Genomic DNA, 18,668 nt, shown 5'->3' with positions numbered 1-18,668 from the left:
GCTGTATGGAAGGTTTTATGCTGTAGAATTCAGGCTAATGGGCTGCACTTGAAGGTGGTAATTCCTGGCCTGTGTGGAGTGGATACTGCACCTGCTCCTGGACTTTTCCTCAGTTCCTGGAGTGACTTTTATAATTCCTGAAGTGTAACCATGAATTAGATTTATTTTTCGTTTTAACCTTATTTCAAGCTTACTTGCTTATTTTATGAAGGGAGCATTTAAAAGATTGTTTGTGTTTTCAAGATTCAGAGTTTACATTCCAATTTTGTTGAAGGATAGGGCATTTACATGCAAGTTACATGGTTCTATACATGCTTGAGTGAGACACAATGAGGAATTCCCATACTGTTTTTCATGTGTGAAAGAAAGGAACAAAGGTCCCTTAGCTTCCTTGTCTAACGGCAACATTAAAGTTAATGTGTGCTGTAAATACACAACATACGAAGCTTGACGTAACACTAAACATCTCTCTTACAGGAGGCTTTTTTTTCTTAATATTTTCTATAATATGAAAACTAGAATATATAGTGAGGATATATATGAGGAAAGGATGTTTGTGATTTAAGGGAAGACACTTCTATGTGCTTTTGTAAAAAACATGAATAATAGGATAAAGAAGTAAATATTCTTAGCTTTAACATTTTATAATTTGGAGAAATTTAAGGAACTTATGTGACAGCAAACGGAATGTATGTGAAGAGGGGAGTTGTACAGAATTTTGAAAATAATGACAAAAATTTTAAAAATTATGATGCATGAGGTAGGCACCAGTGCAATTGAGAGAGATGTCTTTATAGAGTAATTTGGCTTTTTTATGAATCTGAAAGTATTGCTATTGTCTGAGAGCGTGCCACTTTTTTTTTAATTAGCTACATTATCTAGAGAAAAAATACTTTATTTTTCATTGTTATGCAATTGTATAAATTGGAATATATAATTGGAAGACTACAATTCAAGATGTTAACACAAAGTATATCTAAAAGGGAATTTAATTCTGGATTTTTAATGGACTTGTCACAAGCAAGTTAGCAAAATGGTCTTATCTGTCAGCAAAATGGTCTTATCTGTCAGTAGGGAGACAAATGGGCATGGTGGGTGGGACACAACTAGGAGGTGGACGCTAGAGTTACTCTGTCAGTCACAGGGCAGAACCCCAGTGACAGACACTGTAAGAAAGGAAATGTAGTAGATATGACAGATGATCAAACTAAGAATGAAAGACTTTAAAGCTTTCAAATTCTCTTCCAGTTTTAATTAAAAAGCTTTCTTGAATAGTAGCTCTTAGTTCCTTTTCTAACAAGCTGGAAAAAGCTGTGTTCTTTTTGGGACAGTGCCATAGCATAAAAGCATAATTGTTGTTTATTTTTTTAATTATTTGAAATCTGAAAAACTAAAACAATTAACTATAGGAATTAACATTTTAGGCATTTATTTTGTTGGTGTGGCTGTAAACAAGAAGACTATAAAAAGAATGGACCATCTTTTAGTCCGTTCAACAATTTCATCCCAATTATACTAACTTTGAGACAGGCTTGGGATATATTATTCAGATCTCACTTGCTCTTAACTTTGTGTTTATTACAGCAGTTACATTCCTGATCATTACATATCGAAATGAGCAATTTACCATTTGAAGTTAATCCCTATTAGGGTAAATTTACTGTGTTTTAAATTCATATAAAGTATGTCCTTCGTGGTCGTCAGTGTAATGGGCAGAACAATAATTATTTTAAAAGCTTATGCCACCGTGCTAAAACTATTCTGAAGGATGTTTATACCTCTTACGACCCAGAGGAAATTAAACGTTTTTAACCTCCTAAGAATGCCAGTGGTGGTTCTGTCTGTTTCAGCAGAGTTTATCTTCTGTTTATGTGCGCTGAAAGGTTCACTGGCTGCTAGTCTGAAACATAAACTGGGTACCTAAACAAGGGCACAAGGCAGGACTGTGAATGACTTCAGTACATCACGGTACAGGAGAATGTAAAGTATCTGGATCACTTTGGGTGCTGTACCTGTAGCCATAGACGGAACAAGCGGTGGACAACCTTGAAGTATTTTTCTTGGCTTCTCTTTCATTACTGTCGAATGAATAGAATTTTGGAAGTAATTTTAAGATAACTTCCAGAGTGAAGGGAATGACTGGGAATGTTTTCAGATTAACTTATTCATGGACAACTTCAATGTGCTGTTCAGAGAAAATAGAGATTCTTTAAGTTGTTTTCAGGTTTTTTTAAATTGCTTTCAAATGGCAAAGATGCATACACCAGGAAATTGTAAATAGGATTTACGCTTGCTGTTTTACTTGCAATTCATTTGAGGTGTACTTGACTTTGTTTCACAAAGCATAAACAATTCGCACTTGTAAACATTTTCATCTAATAAGTACCTCCTTGGCTTTCCTTCAGAATAGAACCATGAGTTAAACAAAACTAAAACTGCAGATAATGAAACCAGAGCACTTTGTTCTTCATATAAATGTTTCCTGTATTTGTATAGGTTTCTTTAAAAAAAGAAATAGTGCTTCTTTTAGCTTGAAGCATACCTTTTCCATTGTCCTATTCTGTTCTGATTTTCTTGTATGTAGTGGGAAGTTTGTAAATTCTAGCCTTTATTTGATCAACAATTGCTGGTACCATCATCCGTGCCATCGACTAGATTTGCACAGTGGCCTAACAGACTGTTCTGGTCAAAGTGCTACTTGTTATGTTAAAAACCCAAACATTTTAAGCTTTTATCAGCAGAGCCTTATAAAGCTTATAAAAGCTGCTTTACAGTCACTGGCAAAAATTGACAATATAATTTACTGTGCAGGAAACAGCAGGCATTTTTCTACAAGAACTTTAACACACAAAGCAGTCGAAAATATTGGGCTATAATAATATAAAACAAAACTTGTTTTTGCTTTGAAAAGTTCATGAAGCATTTCTTGTAACTGTAATGTAATTAAAAAAATCTTAATCTAAACTTTGTCCTTTTTCCAACATGTCCTTTGTAATTAGACTTGCTGAGGATTTTCCATCAGGGCTTTTTCATTGACATATGCGGTTTCTGCAAAGTCAGCATTTTCCACTGGAAATTGTTGGGATTTGCCTACAACTGTTCAGGTTTTGCATCTGGAAAACCCAATACAAATTTCAGGTCAGTTAACATCTGAGCTACATTGGGGCTGTTACTGTATCTCAAGCTCTTGGAGGACCTTTTGGCCCTGTCCCTTTAGAAGAGACCTGTCTTCATGAATGCACCCATGTTTTCTATTTTTGCTCATGTCCTGAGAGGCTGTTCTCTTCCTCTTTATGAAATATTCATGCTCACACATGGTAACACAGACTACAATATCTGTTCAGGAAGCATAATTTCCATGTTTTATGACTACTACTCATCAGTGGTCTTTGAGGTTTGCTGGTAGGACCAGTTACAGGAGTTGTGCTCTTATATTAAGATATTTTGCTGTACAAACTAGTTTAACTTCATTAATACAGTGAGCTGGAGTACATTGTACTTCATATGTGAACTGAAAAGTTGCCTGCCTAATCCTCATTTGTAAATCAGGTGCCATTAATTTGTAAATCTGCAAGAGCATGCTTGATTTTGGATGGTATGCTGGGAAGTATCAGCAGTGAGAGAGAAATGTTTATTTCTTTATTTTAATATACGCAAATTTATTTTAATATATGCAAATTATCACAACAAGAAGCAAGGACCACAGCACTGATGGTTTGATAACATTGGTTGATGGATAACCCATAGATGTTCTGAGAACACCAGCCATAAAGCTGGGGGAGAGGGGACAGTGCTGGGGAGACCTTTGTTGGCAAGCGAGTGAGATCCTTCTGCCTAGTGTTTCCTGCCTTTAAACTATTTGCCACTTTGGGAAGCCCTCCATCACGCATTTTGGCAACCTTGTTAGAGGAAAACTAGGTTTTATTCTTAAGTTTTTTCAGCTTCAGACCTTGACTTCCTATTTCCATTTCCACTTGCACCCTTAATTCAAAGGAGTTTATTATAGAAAACTTTTTTTGGGTGGGGAGCACTGGGAGAATATGTTGCTGTCTTTATTTTTGGAATGTCCAAGTTACTGCAATGGAATAAGTAAACCAAAAATGTGATAGCAAAATAGTCCTTTTAAAAACAGCAAGAAAAGCCTTGATTTTTCACATCTGACAGGCAGAGAAAATCAGAAAGCAGTTGTGGCACACTCTTAATGTGGTAGGAGCTGACAGAGCATACATATAACAATATACAACATACCATAAGCATAGATATAAAATGATATAAAGGAGATGAAAGAATTACTGCATGAATATATTTAAGTAACCACCATCATGTTACCCTGGAAATGCTCTCAGGTCCGTCTCATGTGATAACTCAGCTGATGTCCAATGGACAGCTTGTCTGTCAGTCTTCTTAAACGTATGGATATGAGAATGCTCGCTAGCAGGCAACATAGAATAAACAAAGTGATAGATATAATAAACAAAAGTGAAGCCAGGCAAGTTGGCAGCAGAAAATAAAAGATTTGAAAAGTAAATCAAAGAAATTCTTTCCTTATATATACAGACTTTCCCACATGAAGCAACCAACTCTAACCCGTGTAAGAATGTTGAATTGCATACATGTAACTGTAGCATTCACATACAGCGCATAAAAGTTGGCAACATTACTAAAGCTGGTAATTTAGGAGGAGGAAAAAACCACTATGGATAAAATCACATCTCATTCAAGTAGCAATTCCATTCAGCTAATGAAAATGGAGAAACTGCACAATAAGAAGCAAATAGTCCCTTTTTTAGTTGTCATCTTTTTATGCTGCTTTTTCCTTCAGCACCTTATGGTGCTTTTGCCGGACCATATTCTATTTGAACTCTCCATTCATTTATTCAAGAGTCTCCTCTTTTCTAGTTCATTGATGAATCTTCAATAATGGTCCAGTCTGGTCTCGTAATTTTTTTCCCCTTTCTGCTTATTCCTGGACTTCTAGTCAGTGGCAAGACTCTCTTTCCATGATTGTGTAACTTGTAAATCTATAAGTATCTTTATCACAAATATTTTGGAAAATTGTAAGCTTTTTTCTTATACCTGCTATTTTGCTGGCCTTTTTAAGAGAATGTTACTATTTAAGAGGCAGGATTTATTCTATTGCACCACATCTGTTTTAATATTTTATAATTCTTTAGTTACAACTTTATTAAGTACTTATAGAAGATTTACTTATATATAATGGTGAAGGTAATACTCACTGCAGCTTTTCAGTTCTCCGGAATGATACCTGAATTTAGTGCAATTGATGTATAGAAATACTACTCCTAGTGTTCAATATGGGAAAGTCCAAAGCAGGCAAAAGTAATTACCTTAAAAACTAAACTGGTTCAATATTTTTAGTTAGGTATCCATGTAGTATGAGTACTCTGTAGCTGAATTTAAGACCTCCTTATCAAAAACAAATATATGTTGTTATTTTCTGGAGGAATTAAGTATATCCAGATTCTTTTAACCTCATGGATCAGTAGATGCTTTTCTTTTCTTTTAAGACTTTAGATATCATGTGTTGTCAAATAAAGGCCGGGTCATTTTTAAAAGAGACTTTTTCAGAAAGGGCAACTGCAACCTCAGCTTTTACTTTTCTTTAGTTTATATTTTCACTTGATTTCTTTGGGGAGCTGGGTGTTTTCAAGTGGTTTTCAACCAAGAAAAGATGCATGCTGCCACTGTAGACACTTAACATTGTCAGGATGCTGCCACTTCTTCAAAAAAGGAATTGATCAAGGATTGCCAAGATATTGGAAGAGTGCTCCTGTCTTGGCATTTTCCACTCTGAAAACCATCTATTTGTGCTCTTCGAAGTTACTTAAATAGGGCTTGAAGCCTCAAGAACACTTTAGCTACATGAGTCACGCTGCAAATGTAAAAGAGACTTTGTTCAGATTCTTCACTATTGATTTCAAATCAGAGCTTATTCTGCCATTATCCACAACTGAGGAAAAACCTAGGGCTGTCATTTGGAAGAATATTAACACCTTTACCAGATGACACGGACGGGCTACGTGTTTCCATGAACACCGAGAACAGTTCGACTTTGGAAGCGTCTCCGGGGGCAGTGAACAATGAGCCAGAGGAAGCGGGAGTCTGAAGATGCAGAAAGTTCACTTTTCTGTTGGCTGTTGCTGTCTGGCTACCAGCTGCAGGTAAACCCATCAGTTCAGATTGGTGAATCTGAAATCAAGAAACTGCATTTCCAGGCAAGGAAATTACCCTTTTGTGAAAGGAAGTTCATATAGTGATAAATAAAGTCCACCATAGCAAAGAGGGAAAAAGTAATATATTACTGAATATTGATCCGACTGAGATGTTGCTATGCTAAGAACATTAATATATGGTAAATATTAAGAACACAAAACCACACATATACACTATGTGTTTTCAATATTTTGAATCAGTACTGTGACCCAACTGCATGAAAGTCAAATTGGAAAAGAAAGGGATTTAATTGCCAGCTGGACAAGCTTGAACTAGAGGGCAATTCTGGTTTAAGTACAGATGGGATAGTTGCAAGCGTGGAATGTTTTTTCTCTTTTGTACATACCTAACTGCTGTCTTCTCACACAATATATAATTTCTAGGGAATTTACAGAGCATATATAGGAAAACTATAATATTTGAAGGATGGAAAGAATTAAATGAACGCTGTTTTTTTTCCATGGATTAGTCCACCCATTGGTTTCCTGATGACAAACTGAAAATCATGTTTAATTTAAAGGACCTTATTTCATTTTTCTTATCACCACTGTCAAAGGTTTTTTGCTTATGTTGAATGAATAGTGTAAATGATTTTCAGTAGCATTTCTTTAACATTATGTACTGTACATATTTAATTTGGGAATTTTGTCTAGAACAGAAAATCTCAGATTTCTGTAGGAAAGTGATTAGATTATTGCACCTTCAGAAGGAATAATACTACTTTTCTGCCTGATAAGTGGTTACTGTAGCTTGTGTACTCATTCACGAGTTCTACTTACAAAAAAAAAAATCAGTTCACTGTTATCCCAGCCATCCTCTGGTTGCTTCAGCAGCACTACCGAGTTTCCCCTGCCTGTAGTTTTATTGCTTGCTTCTGCTTCTAGATGGTGCTTCACGCTTTAGCCAAGCTGGAGAACTGAGCTAATGCGGTTGTTCGTATCTGTTGAGATGCCTGTTCTCACCTGCCCTCTTGTTATCTTGTTAACCCTTATCTTGTATCAGGATTAGGGTTGCACATACTCCTTAGCAGGCAGTGTTGATGGTTAGGAGACTGCCATGCGCTGCCCTTTTCTGATGGCTGTTTTACCACCCATTTGCTGGAGAGTGGAATTAGTGGGATGGAATTCATCAGTACATCAATGTAAAATCTAGCTTATGTACTCAAGATAGTAGGTTTAAAGACTAATTCTCCTGTAGAAGAAGAAAGGTTGTTCTCTCTCCCTCCCCCTTATCTAAATTCTTATCTCCTATTTCCCCTGTTAATTTTGTGCTGCTTACCAGTTGTTCTTAAATCTATAGCTTGATTCTGAATACCTTATATTTCTATTCCTTTCTTCTCCAAACTGTTCTCAAGTCAAATTGCTTTTCTGTGCCTAGAGCCTGTATGCCATCACCGTTATGCCACAGCTTTCTGCTGGTTTTATTCTCCTGCTTTCTAAGTTCTTGCACATGTTTGGCTGTTACGTCTGTTATGCTTCTCCTTCCATTTTGATGTTCTGATGGTCTTTCCTTCAGTGGGTTCAGTCTCCTTCCAGCTCTTTCAGCTTTCCTTCTTTGATATCTGTCACTGGATGACTTCGCTCACTTGATTTTAACTTTATGCAAGTTACTTATAAATCAATTTTTCCAGTCTTGAATAATTTTCTCCACCGACATTTTTAGCTTGTCCTTTTGTATTTCTTGTGTAACCCTATCACAAAGGAAAACGCAGTATGGCTAGAGCTCTCTGGAGGACAGGCTCTGCCAGGCGAGTTCAGGGGCATGTTGCTGTCGTTGCTGTTGAAGTTACTTTTCTCCTCCTATGTAACTTCTCTGTGCCAGCCCCAGTGGAAGTTACTGTCACCATAGCAAAGCAAAGAGGTGGGAAAGTGTCTCTGTCTCACCTGGTAGAGTTCAAGTTGAACTGCCAGAGAAGGTGGCCCGTGCTAATGATCCAAGCTGTGGACTGGGACAGCAAAGTCATGGGCCATTTTGTTCCATTTTGCTGACTCTGCTGCCAGGGCAGTAATCCACTCCATAGGCAAGGCAACCAGCAGCTGGGTTGGCAGTGTCACAGTCTGCTGCAGCTGTTGGCTTTCATAAAGGTTGGTCTGAGTCCCTACAAATTCTGTGTTGATAATCTTGACTATTAACTATTTAATTTTCTAACCTTGTTTTTTCAAGTCCCATATAGAAAAGGCTGCTTCTGTTTCTTTGTCGCCTCTGTCTTGCTTCTTTATTTAACTTACTGTTTTCTAAAATGTTTTTCTAGGCTAGTAAATGCAAAATATTTCTGAAAAGTAAAGCTTAAATTGAGAATTTTTTTTTTTTAAAATAGTGAGAATTTAAAAATATAAGGAGCTGTGTTCACAAGTCAGGGGCTACTTGGAGTATTTTACTGTTACAGATCTCAAAATATAAACAGAAGCAAAAAATAATATAAAATTTGTCATTGTTTTAGAGGAGCAAAAATGTAGTCAGTGTAGTTAAATGATACACATTTTTCAAAATATAGAACTGTTTTCATTAATAACATTCTCAACTTAAATAAACATTTAACGTTTCAGAGCCGTTTAAGAAAAAGAACTTTGAATGTTTCCAATGTCAGATTTTCTTTGTGTAAGTTGATAGTGTAAAATTGCAATTTATAAACTGTGAAATGATCAGTAATAGCTTTAATATGAAAAATACAGCACTAGTTATTAGACATTTCAGAGGTCTGATGGAAGTATTCATTTCCAGCTAGATCACGTCTAAGAATTTAGCTGAACATCAATATTTATATTTAGGTAGTGCAGGAGTTTCAATCATACCTTCTTTCAAGTTCTAAATATGGACCGTGTTTACGTTAGTGAATCATAAGCATAGAACTTAGAGCTGAAATAAAATCTTTTTCTCCAGAGGTGCTTAAATATACATGACCCTAATCTTGGATCATATGTGCATAGTTCCAAAGAGTTGTGTGTTTGCAAACAAAAACAAAGCATAAAAAAAAATTAAAATGTCATCTGCACTTCTTGCAGTTTCCTGTGATAGGCAAAAATTAGTATCATGGAGTATAAAACTGCAGTGAATAAATCGATCACTTCTTGTGTAGAAAAAGAGAACATAACTACTTTTATATTGCCCCGTGTATTTACTGTAGTTGAATACATTAAATGAAAACAAAATAGCTTTGTAAGTTTTGTTTGCAGATTAACTATTGCCCAATGTCTATGCTGCTGACTATTTTAAGAGCAACTACAGTGGACAGAGAGTAGTGTGTTAGAAGAAGCAATGATGGAAGACAAGCAGAAAAGAAATCTTAGTTATGTTCAGTGTACAGCATAAACAAGTTTGTGATGAAGATCTAGAAGATCTTCTGGAAACTTGACTGAGAAAAGACACATCATTTCTGGCATTCATACTCTTATCTAAAATATGCATCTTTGCACCGAGATAAAATAATACCAGAGTTTGGGTAAAAGATTGTATATTGAAAACTGTAGTACATTGTGGTTTAATATGTTTTTTGGGAGGAGGAGGGAAGGAGTTGCTAAGTTCCAGTTGTTGTGAATGAAAAAAAGCATCATAAATACCAGACATTGATTGGCATTGGTTTATAATACTTGGGCTGCATTGTTCTTTTCTGTGCGGTGTCCAGGAGCCTGATCTGGCAGTCAGAGCAGGGAAGTATCTTCGTAACACTGGTGGCATAATTCAGTGTAGTAGTGGACAGAATCTGTTTTGCAAGTTTCATTGTCAAGGGTAGGTTCTTTCGAACATGTTTTAAGTTGCTACCTTTTACTCTGGAAGTGGTGCTTTAGATTATTTTCATCTGTTTTCTCTATCTGCCCGGTTGTTTTTAAACTGCAATATAGAACCTCATTAAATTGAACCAGGACATGAATGTGCCCTAGCTTTATGTGGAAAAAGGTAATTGCAGAAGACTAGTTTTAGAAGTCTTAACTGTAAGTAGCCTGAAGTAAAAGCAAACACTACTTTTGTTTTAGTATATCTTTGATATTTCACATACATCTTTAGAGGACTGCATGTGATTGCATGGCTTTTACATATGTAATGCTTCATAATACACATTTCCAGGAGGAACCGTAATTGCTAGCCTGAGGGTTTTAGCTCAGATGTAAAGTAAAACTAATCTTTGGTGGGAGGGAACTGATAATTTCTGATGGTAAATAGTACAAATTCATAACTGTGTCTTGGCAAGAAAACCACAAATAATTAGTTAGCATGTGTTGAAATGTTTTTATCGATTTGTACAATATACATAGAAATTAGTAAAACAATAGCAAATTCTTATGAAGCAGGCATGATATTCCTCTCTGTTTATTTTGTTGAAGACCTAACTTCAGATTTAAACTTCAGAATTTCAAGATTATCATATGCTCTTTGCCTTCTGCTTTTGACATGATAGATTGTAGCATTGCCTGGAAATTGTTTTCTGTTTTTACAGTCTCCTCCATTCAGGAAAAAAAATCTGGAATAGCGTAATGGAACTGTTATGCTTTTTTAAAACACTTGCATTATCCTTGAGAACATACAGTTTCTGGTCATTTGTGTACTCGGTCTAATATTATCTGCCTTTTATTAAGTAGCAAGTAAACTGGCATCAGAGAAATGTAACCATTTTCTGTTCTTTATTAAAGAGTTTCTTCTTAATCATTATTGTAATTCTTATAATAGATTTATTATTACAGTCATTGATATGATACCTTCTGATATCACCCATGTCGACAACATTGATGTGTTCTGCTTTATCCTAAACATCTCAACATTTTCCAAAATGCTTTATTTTTAATTGTTGGGAAGGTTATCAATTTGCAAGTTACTTCTGCTATTCAGACTAGAACTTTTGTAATAGTAACTCTTTTGGAAAACACATCAGGTCAAAGTGTAAAATATTCAAGTATTCAATATATCAAACAGGAGCAACTAAAAGCAGTAGACGGAATTATATGTATGGCTGTTGCTGTTATGCCTGCTATAATGCATAGTTTTCACTACAAAACAAAAAGCATTACTTAACCATTTTTCGCCAGTTTAAAAGGTATTACAAATAATGAAGACTTTTCAAAATAGAAAAGAACTTTGAGTTCTGTATCTAGAAAAAGCTGTGAATTTTAGATTATAGGCTGAGATTTTTTAGAGCTTTAGGAGAATCAGCTTTCTAACTTCCTTTGACTTTCGAGATTTTTTTAACTTCTGCAAGTTCATAGATTATTTTATTTTCAAGATTAAACCTTTTGTCAGGCTTTGTTAGGCTTTTCTTTGAAAAATCTATTCAAGCTATGCATGAACTGCAGAAGCAACAGAGAAGGAAAGGAGGCGAGAACATGCGACAGGTGGTGATAAGCACCTGCCTGAACCAAATCGTTTCAGCAACATGTTCCTCAATCTCAGTCATGAATTCCACAAAAAATTAAAAATTCCTAAGGTAATTTGGAGTTCGTATGAAAGGGAGTTAGTATGAAAGGCATCCTGTAACCAGGTAAACTTCCAGAGCCCTTCTGAAGGGAATGGTTGGGCATCAGCTTAATGTCATGCATCCCATGCTTGAATAGAAGTACTGGAAGATGCTTGTTTGTTTCATAGGACTGCTTACTGTATTGAAGAAACTTTTTATCTAGGACAAGTAGAATGATGTTCTTACTTCAAGAGACTTGGGTTTTCTCCTGATCATAATTCTTGTAATTTCAAGCTAATGTGCAAAGCACTCGATTTTTTTCATGTCTATGAAGACACTGTTCTGTATCCACAATTTACTAGGTGCGTACATTATGTATATGAAAACATACTTTATGGAGTCTTTCATCAGTTTGGCATTTGTTAAAGTTGTATACAAGATTTGTATTCAATCTACATGCATCACACTAGTAGAGCTAGGCTATAAATTGATATCCTCTGCTTTGTCTTTCATAAACTTTTCAGATGCCAAATAATATACTGACTATTATTGTTTCCAGGCTTTGCTCTCTGTACATGATACTGTTGCTCAGAAGAACTACGATCCTGTCTTGCCCCCCATGCCTGATGATATTGATGAGGAAGAAGATTCAGTTAAAATAATCAGGCTTGTCAAAAACAGGGAACCATTGGTAAGTAACCGTGTCTTTTGTTTGGGGTTTTTATGTTTGTGCACAGATTATGAATATGAATGGGTAACATTAACTTGAAATGTGGATAGATGGACATTACGCATGTTTATTGATAACATTCAATAATACACTTATGACTTCCATTCGCAGTCATTATTAGTAAAGCACATGAAATGAATAATGAGAATTTGTTTATTCATGGTGTTTGAGCATTATATATGTGGGCCAGTCTGAGCATTTAGATCAATAATATATTCATCTTTTATCTTGAATTCAAATCATCAACTTGTTTTAAAATGAGAGAGGGAGAATGAATCCCCAAAGAAATCTTGACCTTTGTTGTGAACTGTGCCTGTTAGCATTCATGTAAAAAAATGTGACCTTTCAATACACTGAAAAGAAAGCATAAAAACATATTTTAAAATACTTGAATTGAAATCTGGGCAAATTTAAGATGTCTGTTGTTGTACTTTGGATTATGAATACTAGAAAGTTAATATCTTCATGGGGATATCTGGAAAAATGAAAGGACTAAATGTAGGTTGTATTACAAGAATATTAAAATGCTTTACTGATTTGGTTATTTTTATTTGCTGTAGAGTGGGAGTCATCTTGTATAAAATTTAACTATATTCTTTTTCTCCTGCAAACCAGTAAGAGCTTTGTTTTATGTTGTACTGGATATTTATTTTAATGGATAGCAATCCTGAAGAAATATCTGCAAAGTTACTTTGAGAAAGCCATGACTGTGTACTTGAGATGACAGAAGAAGAGCAATGCCTCTGTTAGACGTACAGGGGTAGCTTGTCCCACAGTAGATATTTTACTATCACTCTTATTCCTGATGGATTTCTGGCATCAATAAACAAGCAGTAAGTTTTGGTATTGACTGCCTATAGGTGCCCATGGCCATAATTAAAAGTTTGACCATAATTAAAAGTTTGACCATATGGAAAGTTTTTGCTTTGTTTTAACATAGTAAACATTTTTTTCCCCAAATATTTAAATCACAGCTTTAAGCTTTCCTTTCTTTAATCAAAGAAATTCTTTGAGGAAGAAAACAAACTTGCTTTAGGATTTAGTATCAGAAAGAGTATAAATTCTGAAAGGTGTGAAGAAATTAGAACATATAGTATGAGATGAGTTCTAATTGAGCAGCTTATTTTTAGTCTTAATGAAAACACCCTTATTGGTTTTTTTTCTTGAATTTATGTCAGAAGAATCTCAAAATCTTAATTTACATACATGATTTGCTACTAAGACTTTTGTGAGTTAAATACTATAAGTTAATAGTATCTCAGAGTGAACTGGATAAATAGCAACTTTGAAAACAAAACTGAGATATTTTCTAAAAGCTTATGAGATATATACACTGTATATTGGCTTTTGAGATTTTAAGCCCTCTTAAAGGAACAAATAGAGTTGCCTAAGCCAAAGATTATCCTTGGGCTGTTCCTCAGATTCCACTCTTGCCCATTCACTCCAGTGGGATACTAAACTCTTCCAGGTACCTGTGTGTCTGCTGTGGTTTAACCTCGGTAGGCAGCTCTGCCCCACCCAGCCGCTCGCTCACTTTTGCCAGTGGGATGTGAGAGAGAATCGGAAGGATAAAAGCGAGAAACTCGTGGTTTGAAATAACAACAGTTTAATAGGTAAAGCAATGCTGCAGGCAAGCAAGGCAAAATGAGAATTTCATTTACTACTTCCCATTGGCAGGCAGGTGTTTATCCATCCCCAGGAAAGCAGGGCTCCACCATGCTTCATCATGGTGACTTGGGAAGACAACACGCCGTAACTCCAAATGTCCCCCCTCTTCTTCCCCTGGCTTTTATTGCTGAGCATGACATCATACGGTATGGAATATCCCTTTGGTAAGTTGGGGTCAGCTGTCCCAGCTCTGTCCCCTCCCAGCTTCTTGTGCACCCCCAGCCTACTCACTGGCAAGGCAGGGTGAGAAGCAGAAAAGACCTTGACTCTGTGTAAGCACTGCTCAGCTCAACATCCCTGTGTTATCAACACTGTTTTCATCATAAATCCAAAGCACCATACGGCTACTATAAAGAAAATTAACTCTACCCCAGCCAAAACCAGTACAATCTCTTAAAAGGTGCATCCAACTTAGTACAACTGTTGTGCTAAGGAGGTAACAAATAAGGTTTTTAGTTAGAACTTTCTTTTACTAGACAGAACGCAGCCATGGAAAATATAAAAAAAAAAAAGTGACAGAACTCAGTCTTCAGTTTGTCAGGACTGTTTAGTGTAATTACCAAGGCAAAAATAGCCTTATAATGGAATCTGTGATACCTATTACTAGGAAGAGGCAAAGGGTGGGAGCTAATTGCAGCCTACAACTACTTGAGAGTGGGGAGCTCACAAGTAGAGTCAAATTTCTCAGCAGTGAAAGATGCTAAAACACAGGGCAATGGCCATACGTTGCAGCCCTGGGAGGTTTAGGCTGAGAATTAAGAAAAGTATTTCATTCAGTGGGAAGTACAGCAGTGGAGCAGACTGGCCAGAGATGTGGAATCTCCAACCTATTCCATAAGGCAATGGCTGACCTGATCTGGCATTGACAGTAGTCCTGCTCTGAGCAGGAGATTGGCATAAATTACTTCCAGAAGCTGCCCTTCAACCAACATTTCAAAGATTGTAGGTTATCTGTAGGGGAAAGGACTATTTGTGGTCTCTCCAAATCCCCAGCCTTTCTTGATATTTTATTTTTGTTGGAGAAGAGCTTATGGTGAGCTCTGTTTTGCATGTTATTTGTTCTCCAGGAAGACTTCAAAGAATAGTGTATAGTGTCCTTTTCCTCTTCCATAACCCACCTTCAATCCGTTTTAACATTATTAATGTTAATGTCAAACATTCTTTGTGGCAGATTATTCTTATGACACCACCACTGCAATACATAACAAACCTATTGTTTGTGTCTTTGCCTTCCCCAGATTAATTTTTTTTTCTTAGGTAGGGGTGAGAAGAAACATGGATAGTAATTCAGATAAGGCCTTACTAGAATATGGCACATCAGAATAAATAAAGACAGGTTTATGCTAGGTATATTAGATCTATTGCATCTATGCTTCCCGAAGTTGTTTTACTAAAGAAAGGATATGCCGTGATCTATGTTTACTAAACTATTTAAAATTTCATTTTCTATTTATTTCCATGTCTTTCAATGGCTTTTCCTTCAGAGCTAGTTCTAAAGTCTTAGATATTTTTAGCTGAGTACAATCAAAGAGTCTCTATTTATTCAGTTTGTTATTCACTATTCTCCAGTCATAAAGTCTGACTTTCACTTGCATATTGTATCAGGATTCTTGCTACTGAACTTGAGATTACAGGTACCATACAATATTTTTTCTGGGATGGAGATTGTCTGGTTTCTTGACTTGAAGATATTGAGCTCTCTGAACTTTTCTTTCACCTCAGGTGCATTCTCATTCTCTACTGTACGCAAACAGTAGAGACTGTTTTTCTGCAAAATAGTAAGCTTTACATCAGCTGCACACCCTGGAAGGTCTTGAATTCATTATCTCCTTTGGATGACTTTCAACAGTACTCTCTGTGAAGAAAATTAGGCACTCTCCTAACTTCTTTGGAATATACGGTTGGATTCGATGATCTTACGGTTGGACTGAATGATCTTAAAAGTCTTTTCCAACCTAAATGATTCTATGATTCTGTATCTAGTGACCATTTTTATATAAAACTGCACCACATTTCTTCTTGTACTTGTTCATGCTTTTCTCTGAGTTAAGCACCTCACCAGTGTTCTCAGGCAGTGTTAATCACATATTAATGAAGCCTGAGTTTCCTGGAGTAATCATCTCAAAAGAGAGGGAAACACATGGTTTGTGGGAGGGCCTTCTGTTTACCAGATTTCATCAGTTCAGAAGTCAGTGCTGAACTTTCCTCCAGTTTTTTGGAAGAGATGATTTAAACTTTTTGTTAATCCTTCCACAGGTTTTTTTTTTCTAAATGCTCTATTAGCAAATGCCATTCTAGCAGTGCCTCGCTCAAGCGAGGTGAAATTGTCTTAGGAGCTTTTATCTGAACAAAGGAATTTAGAACATCTCTGAATGTTACATAAAAAGAAGTAGAAACATCTCTTTTCTGAGATAGTCCAAAATTCACCTGGCTATAATTAGGCTTTTTATCTGATAGCTTGGAGGGTTTTTACTTGTGCCTACCTCTGCAGGGCTTTTTCAGCCACTGCCATGTTCCTGGTTAGCATTCCTGATATCCAAGATGTAGAACCATGCTACCAGGAGTTCAGTTCCTGGCCTCTCACTAGTTCCAGCTCCCGAAAGATATTCCAGGTTTCTTACAGCTGTCATGCAGTTATTCTGAATAGGATGATGCTTCATGTTAAGATGGTTGCTTCTTCGTCACACAGGTTCATTTCACATAAATTTAGTCATTTGAAAACTAATCTCTATGATGTGTCTATAGTCAAGAAAAAAATAGGCAGCTCCAGAGAATGCACCATGCCATCTATTTAAGATGCCTGCCTTAATGAAAGGCTGATTCATTCTCTGGAGCTGCCTATCTGTTTTCATTAACTATAGGAGGAGCCTAGACACCTAGCTTGAACTTAGATACCTGATTTCCATAGCTGAACTTGGGTGAAATGAATCGTGGTGATTCGTTTCGAAGAGAGTCGTTTACATGTTCTGCCCATGCAGATTCTACAGCTCTTGCTTGCCTCTCACTTGAGTCCCCATAGCTCGGTTCTTAGTAGTAAATGAACCCAACTATTTTATAGGTGGGATTAATTTGGGTATAGGGACAGCTTTAGTGTGCATAGTCTACATGTATGTGGGCATCAACTTTTAAATAACTCTTCACTATAAGGTAGGTAACTGATATTTCTATTTGCATTTTCAATAGAGAATGAATTAAAATAAGGCTTATTGAAGTACTTATTTGCATTCAACAACTGCATATGCTTTTAACAGAAAGGTATGCAAAAATATTACTGGTGTTTCAAACTCTCTTATTAGTAATTTATTTTACAGGCTAGTCTTTCTTTCTTTAAAAATAAAGGCTTATAATGTTTATATGCTGGAACCAGCAGATAAATGGATGAACTAATAAAGCTCACATCTGTGAAAACCCTGAGTGATGCTCACCAGTCAGTGTTACTACATTAAAACTGAAAAAAAAAAAAACCCCAAAAAATAAAACCAACCCAAAAAACAGTGAAAGAGCCTTGCTGAAGGAGCTTGTATTATTTTTAGTGCTTTTGCATGGTATACCTTTAAACATTTTCTCAGTCTGATCACCATATGGCTCCCAAACTCCTTATTTTTCCCTTTAAAAGTATTTTAAACTGAGCTATGCTATTACATCTGTATATGTCTCATTTAGGGTAACTTACACTTTTGGCTAGCAACACTGAAAATATTTTCCAGCTCTCAAGGTCCAGTCTAACCTTCTTCCATTTTTAAAGCTCTAAATGAGGAGCTGCACTGCACATGTAACTGAAAGTACTGGAGCTGAACATCTCATAAGGAGAAATTCTTGCCAGATTATATATACCTCATAGTTTAAGCAGAGCTGGCAGCAGTACAAGAGAAGCTGCTTTTTCAGAAAATCAACAATTTGGGTTTTCAAAAAGAAATCCACTTGTGTTTGATTTCTTTTTAAGTATTCTAAATTGGGAGGGAAGAGGAATTTAAGGAACCCCCTTTTTTCTTTGTGTACTATAGGTACAGCAAAAACACATAAACTCAAATAGTGCTTTTCATGGGTCTGCCCGTTCACTTTGGGTTTGCCATAAAGGAGTTACTGACAGTGAGCTAACTTGGGTTAAATAATTTCCCTGTAAATTCAAACTTGATTTTCTTCTGATAATTCCAGCTAATTCCAAATTACCTGTTATTGTTAGGGGGGGCATCTTTCAAGTCGGCTAATCTGCGCTAGGAATTCATTTTGTGTCAGCCCGTTGGTAGTGATAATCGCATAAAGCATGAAGTGACCGTTCCACTTGGACAAGAGCCTTATTGTTACTTCCAGATGCCGGCTGGGTCAATACTGTGGTCTTCGATCCCACACAAGCTTTTTTTAGGGTCTGTCTAAAAACAAGGTGAAGTACCAGTTTTCAGATGTCAGCATTAGGGCCTGGGGTGGTTGGGTGATCGCAGTGGAAGGCAGTCATTGCTTGCCTTTTGCATTCAGTGGAATTTAATAGTGTTGACTTCTAGGTCATAAGGCATAAAGCCTTTCTGTTCAAGGCTTTTTCCCTGATTATTTAGGAGAGCTTCTGTTTTATGTGGACAATATAGTAGAAATGTCCTGTATTTATATTTGGCTCTAGCATCCTAATGCTGCTTTTTTCTTTTTTCTGAATATATCCAT

At 36.2% G+C, this 18,668-nt stretch overlaps 1 protein-coding gene across 1 annotated transcript in view; it reads left to right on the top strand.

The window, feature by feature from the left end:
* The window catches only part of MPP7 (membrane protein, palmitoylated 7 (MAGUK p55 subfamily member 7)), a 109,957-nt gene that overhangs the window by 53,011 nt on the left and 38,278 nt on the right, over window positions 1–18,668 (top strand). The window contains exon 5 of the mRNA XM_009581122.1: window positions 12,177–12,308. Coding sequence (XP_009579417.1) covers window positions 12,177–12,308 — 132 coding nt within the window. The remainder of the gene's footprint in view (window positions 1–12,176; window positions 12,309–18,668) is intronic.

Source organism: Fulmarus glacialis, unplaced genomic scaffold, assembly GCF_000690835.1.
Source record: "Fulmarus glacialis isolate BGI_N327 unplaced genomic scaffold, ASM69083v1 scaffold15527, whole genome shotgun sequence".
NCBI lineage: Eukaryota > Metazoa > Chordata > Aves > Procellariiformes > Procellariidae > Fulmarus > Fulmarus glacialis.
This window is presented reverse-complemented; position numbering and strand designations above follow the sequence as displayed.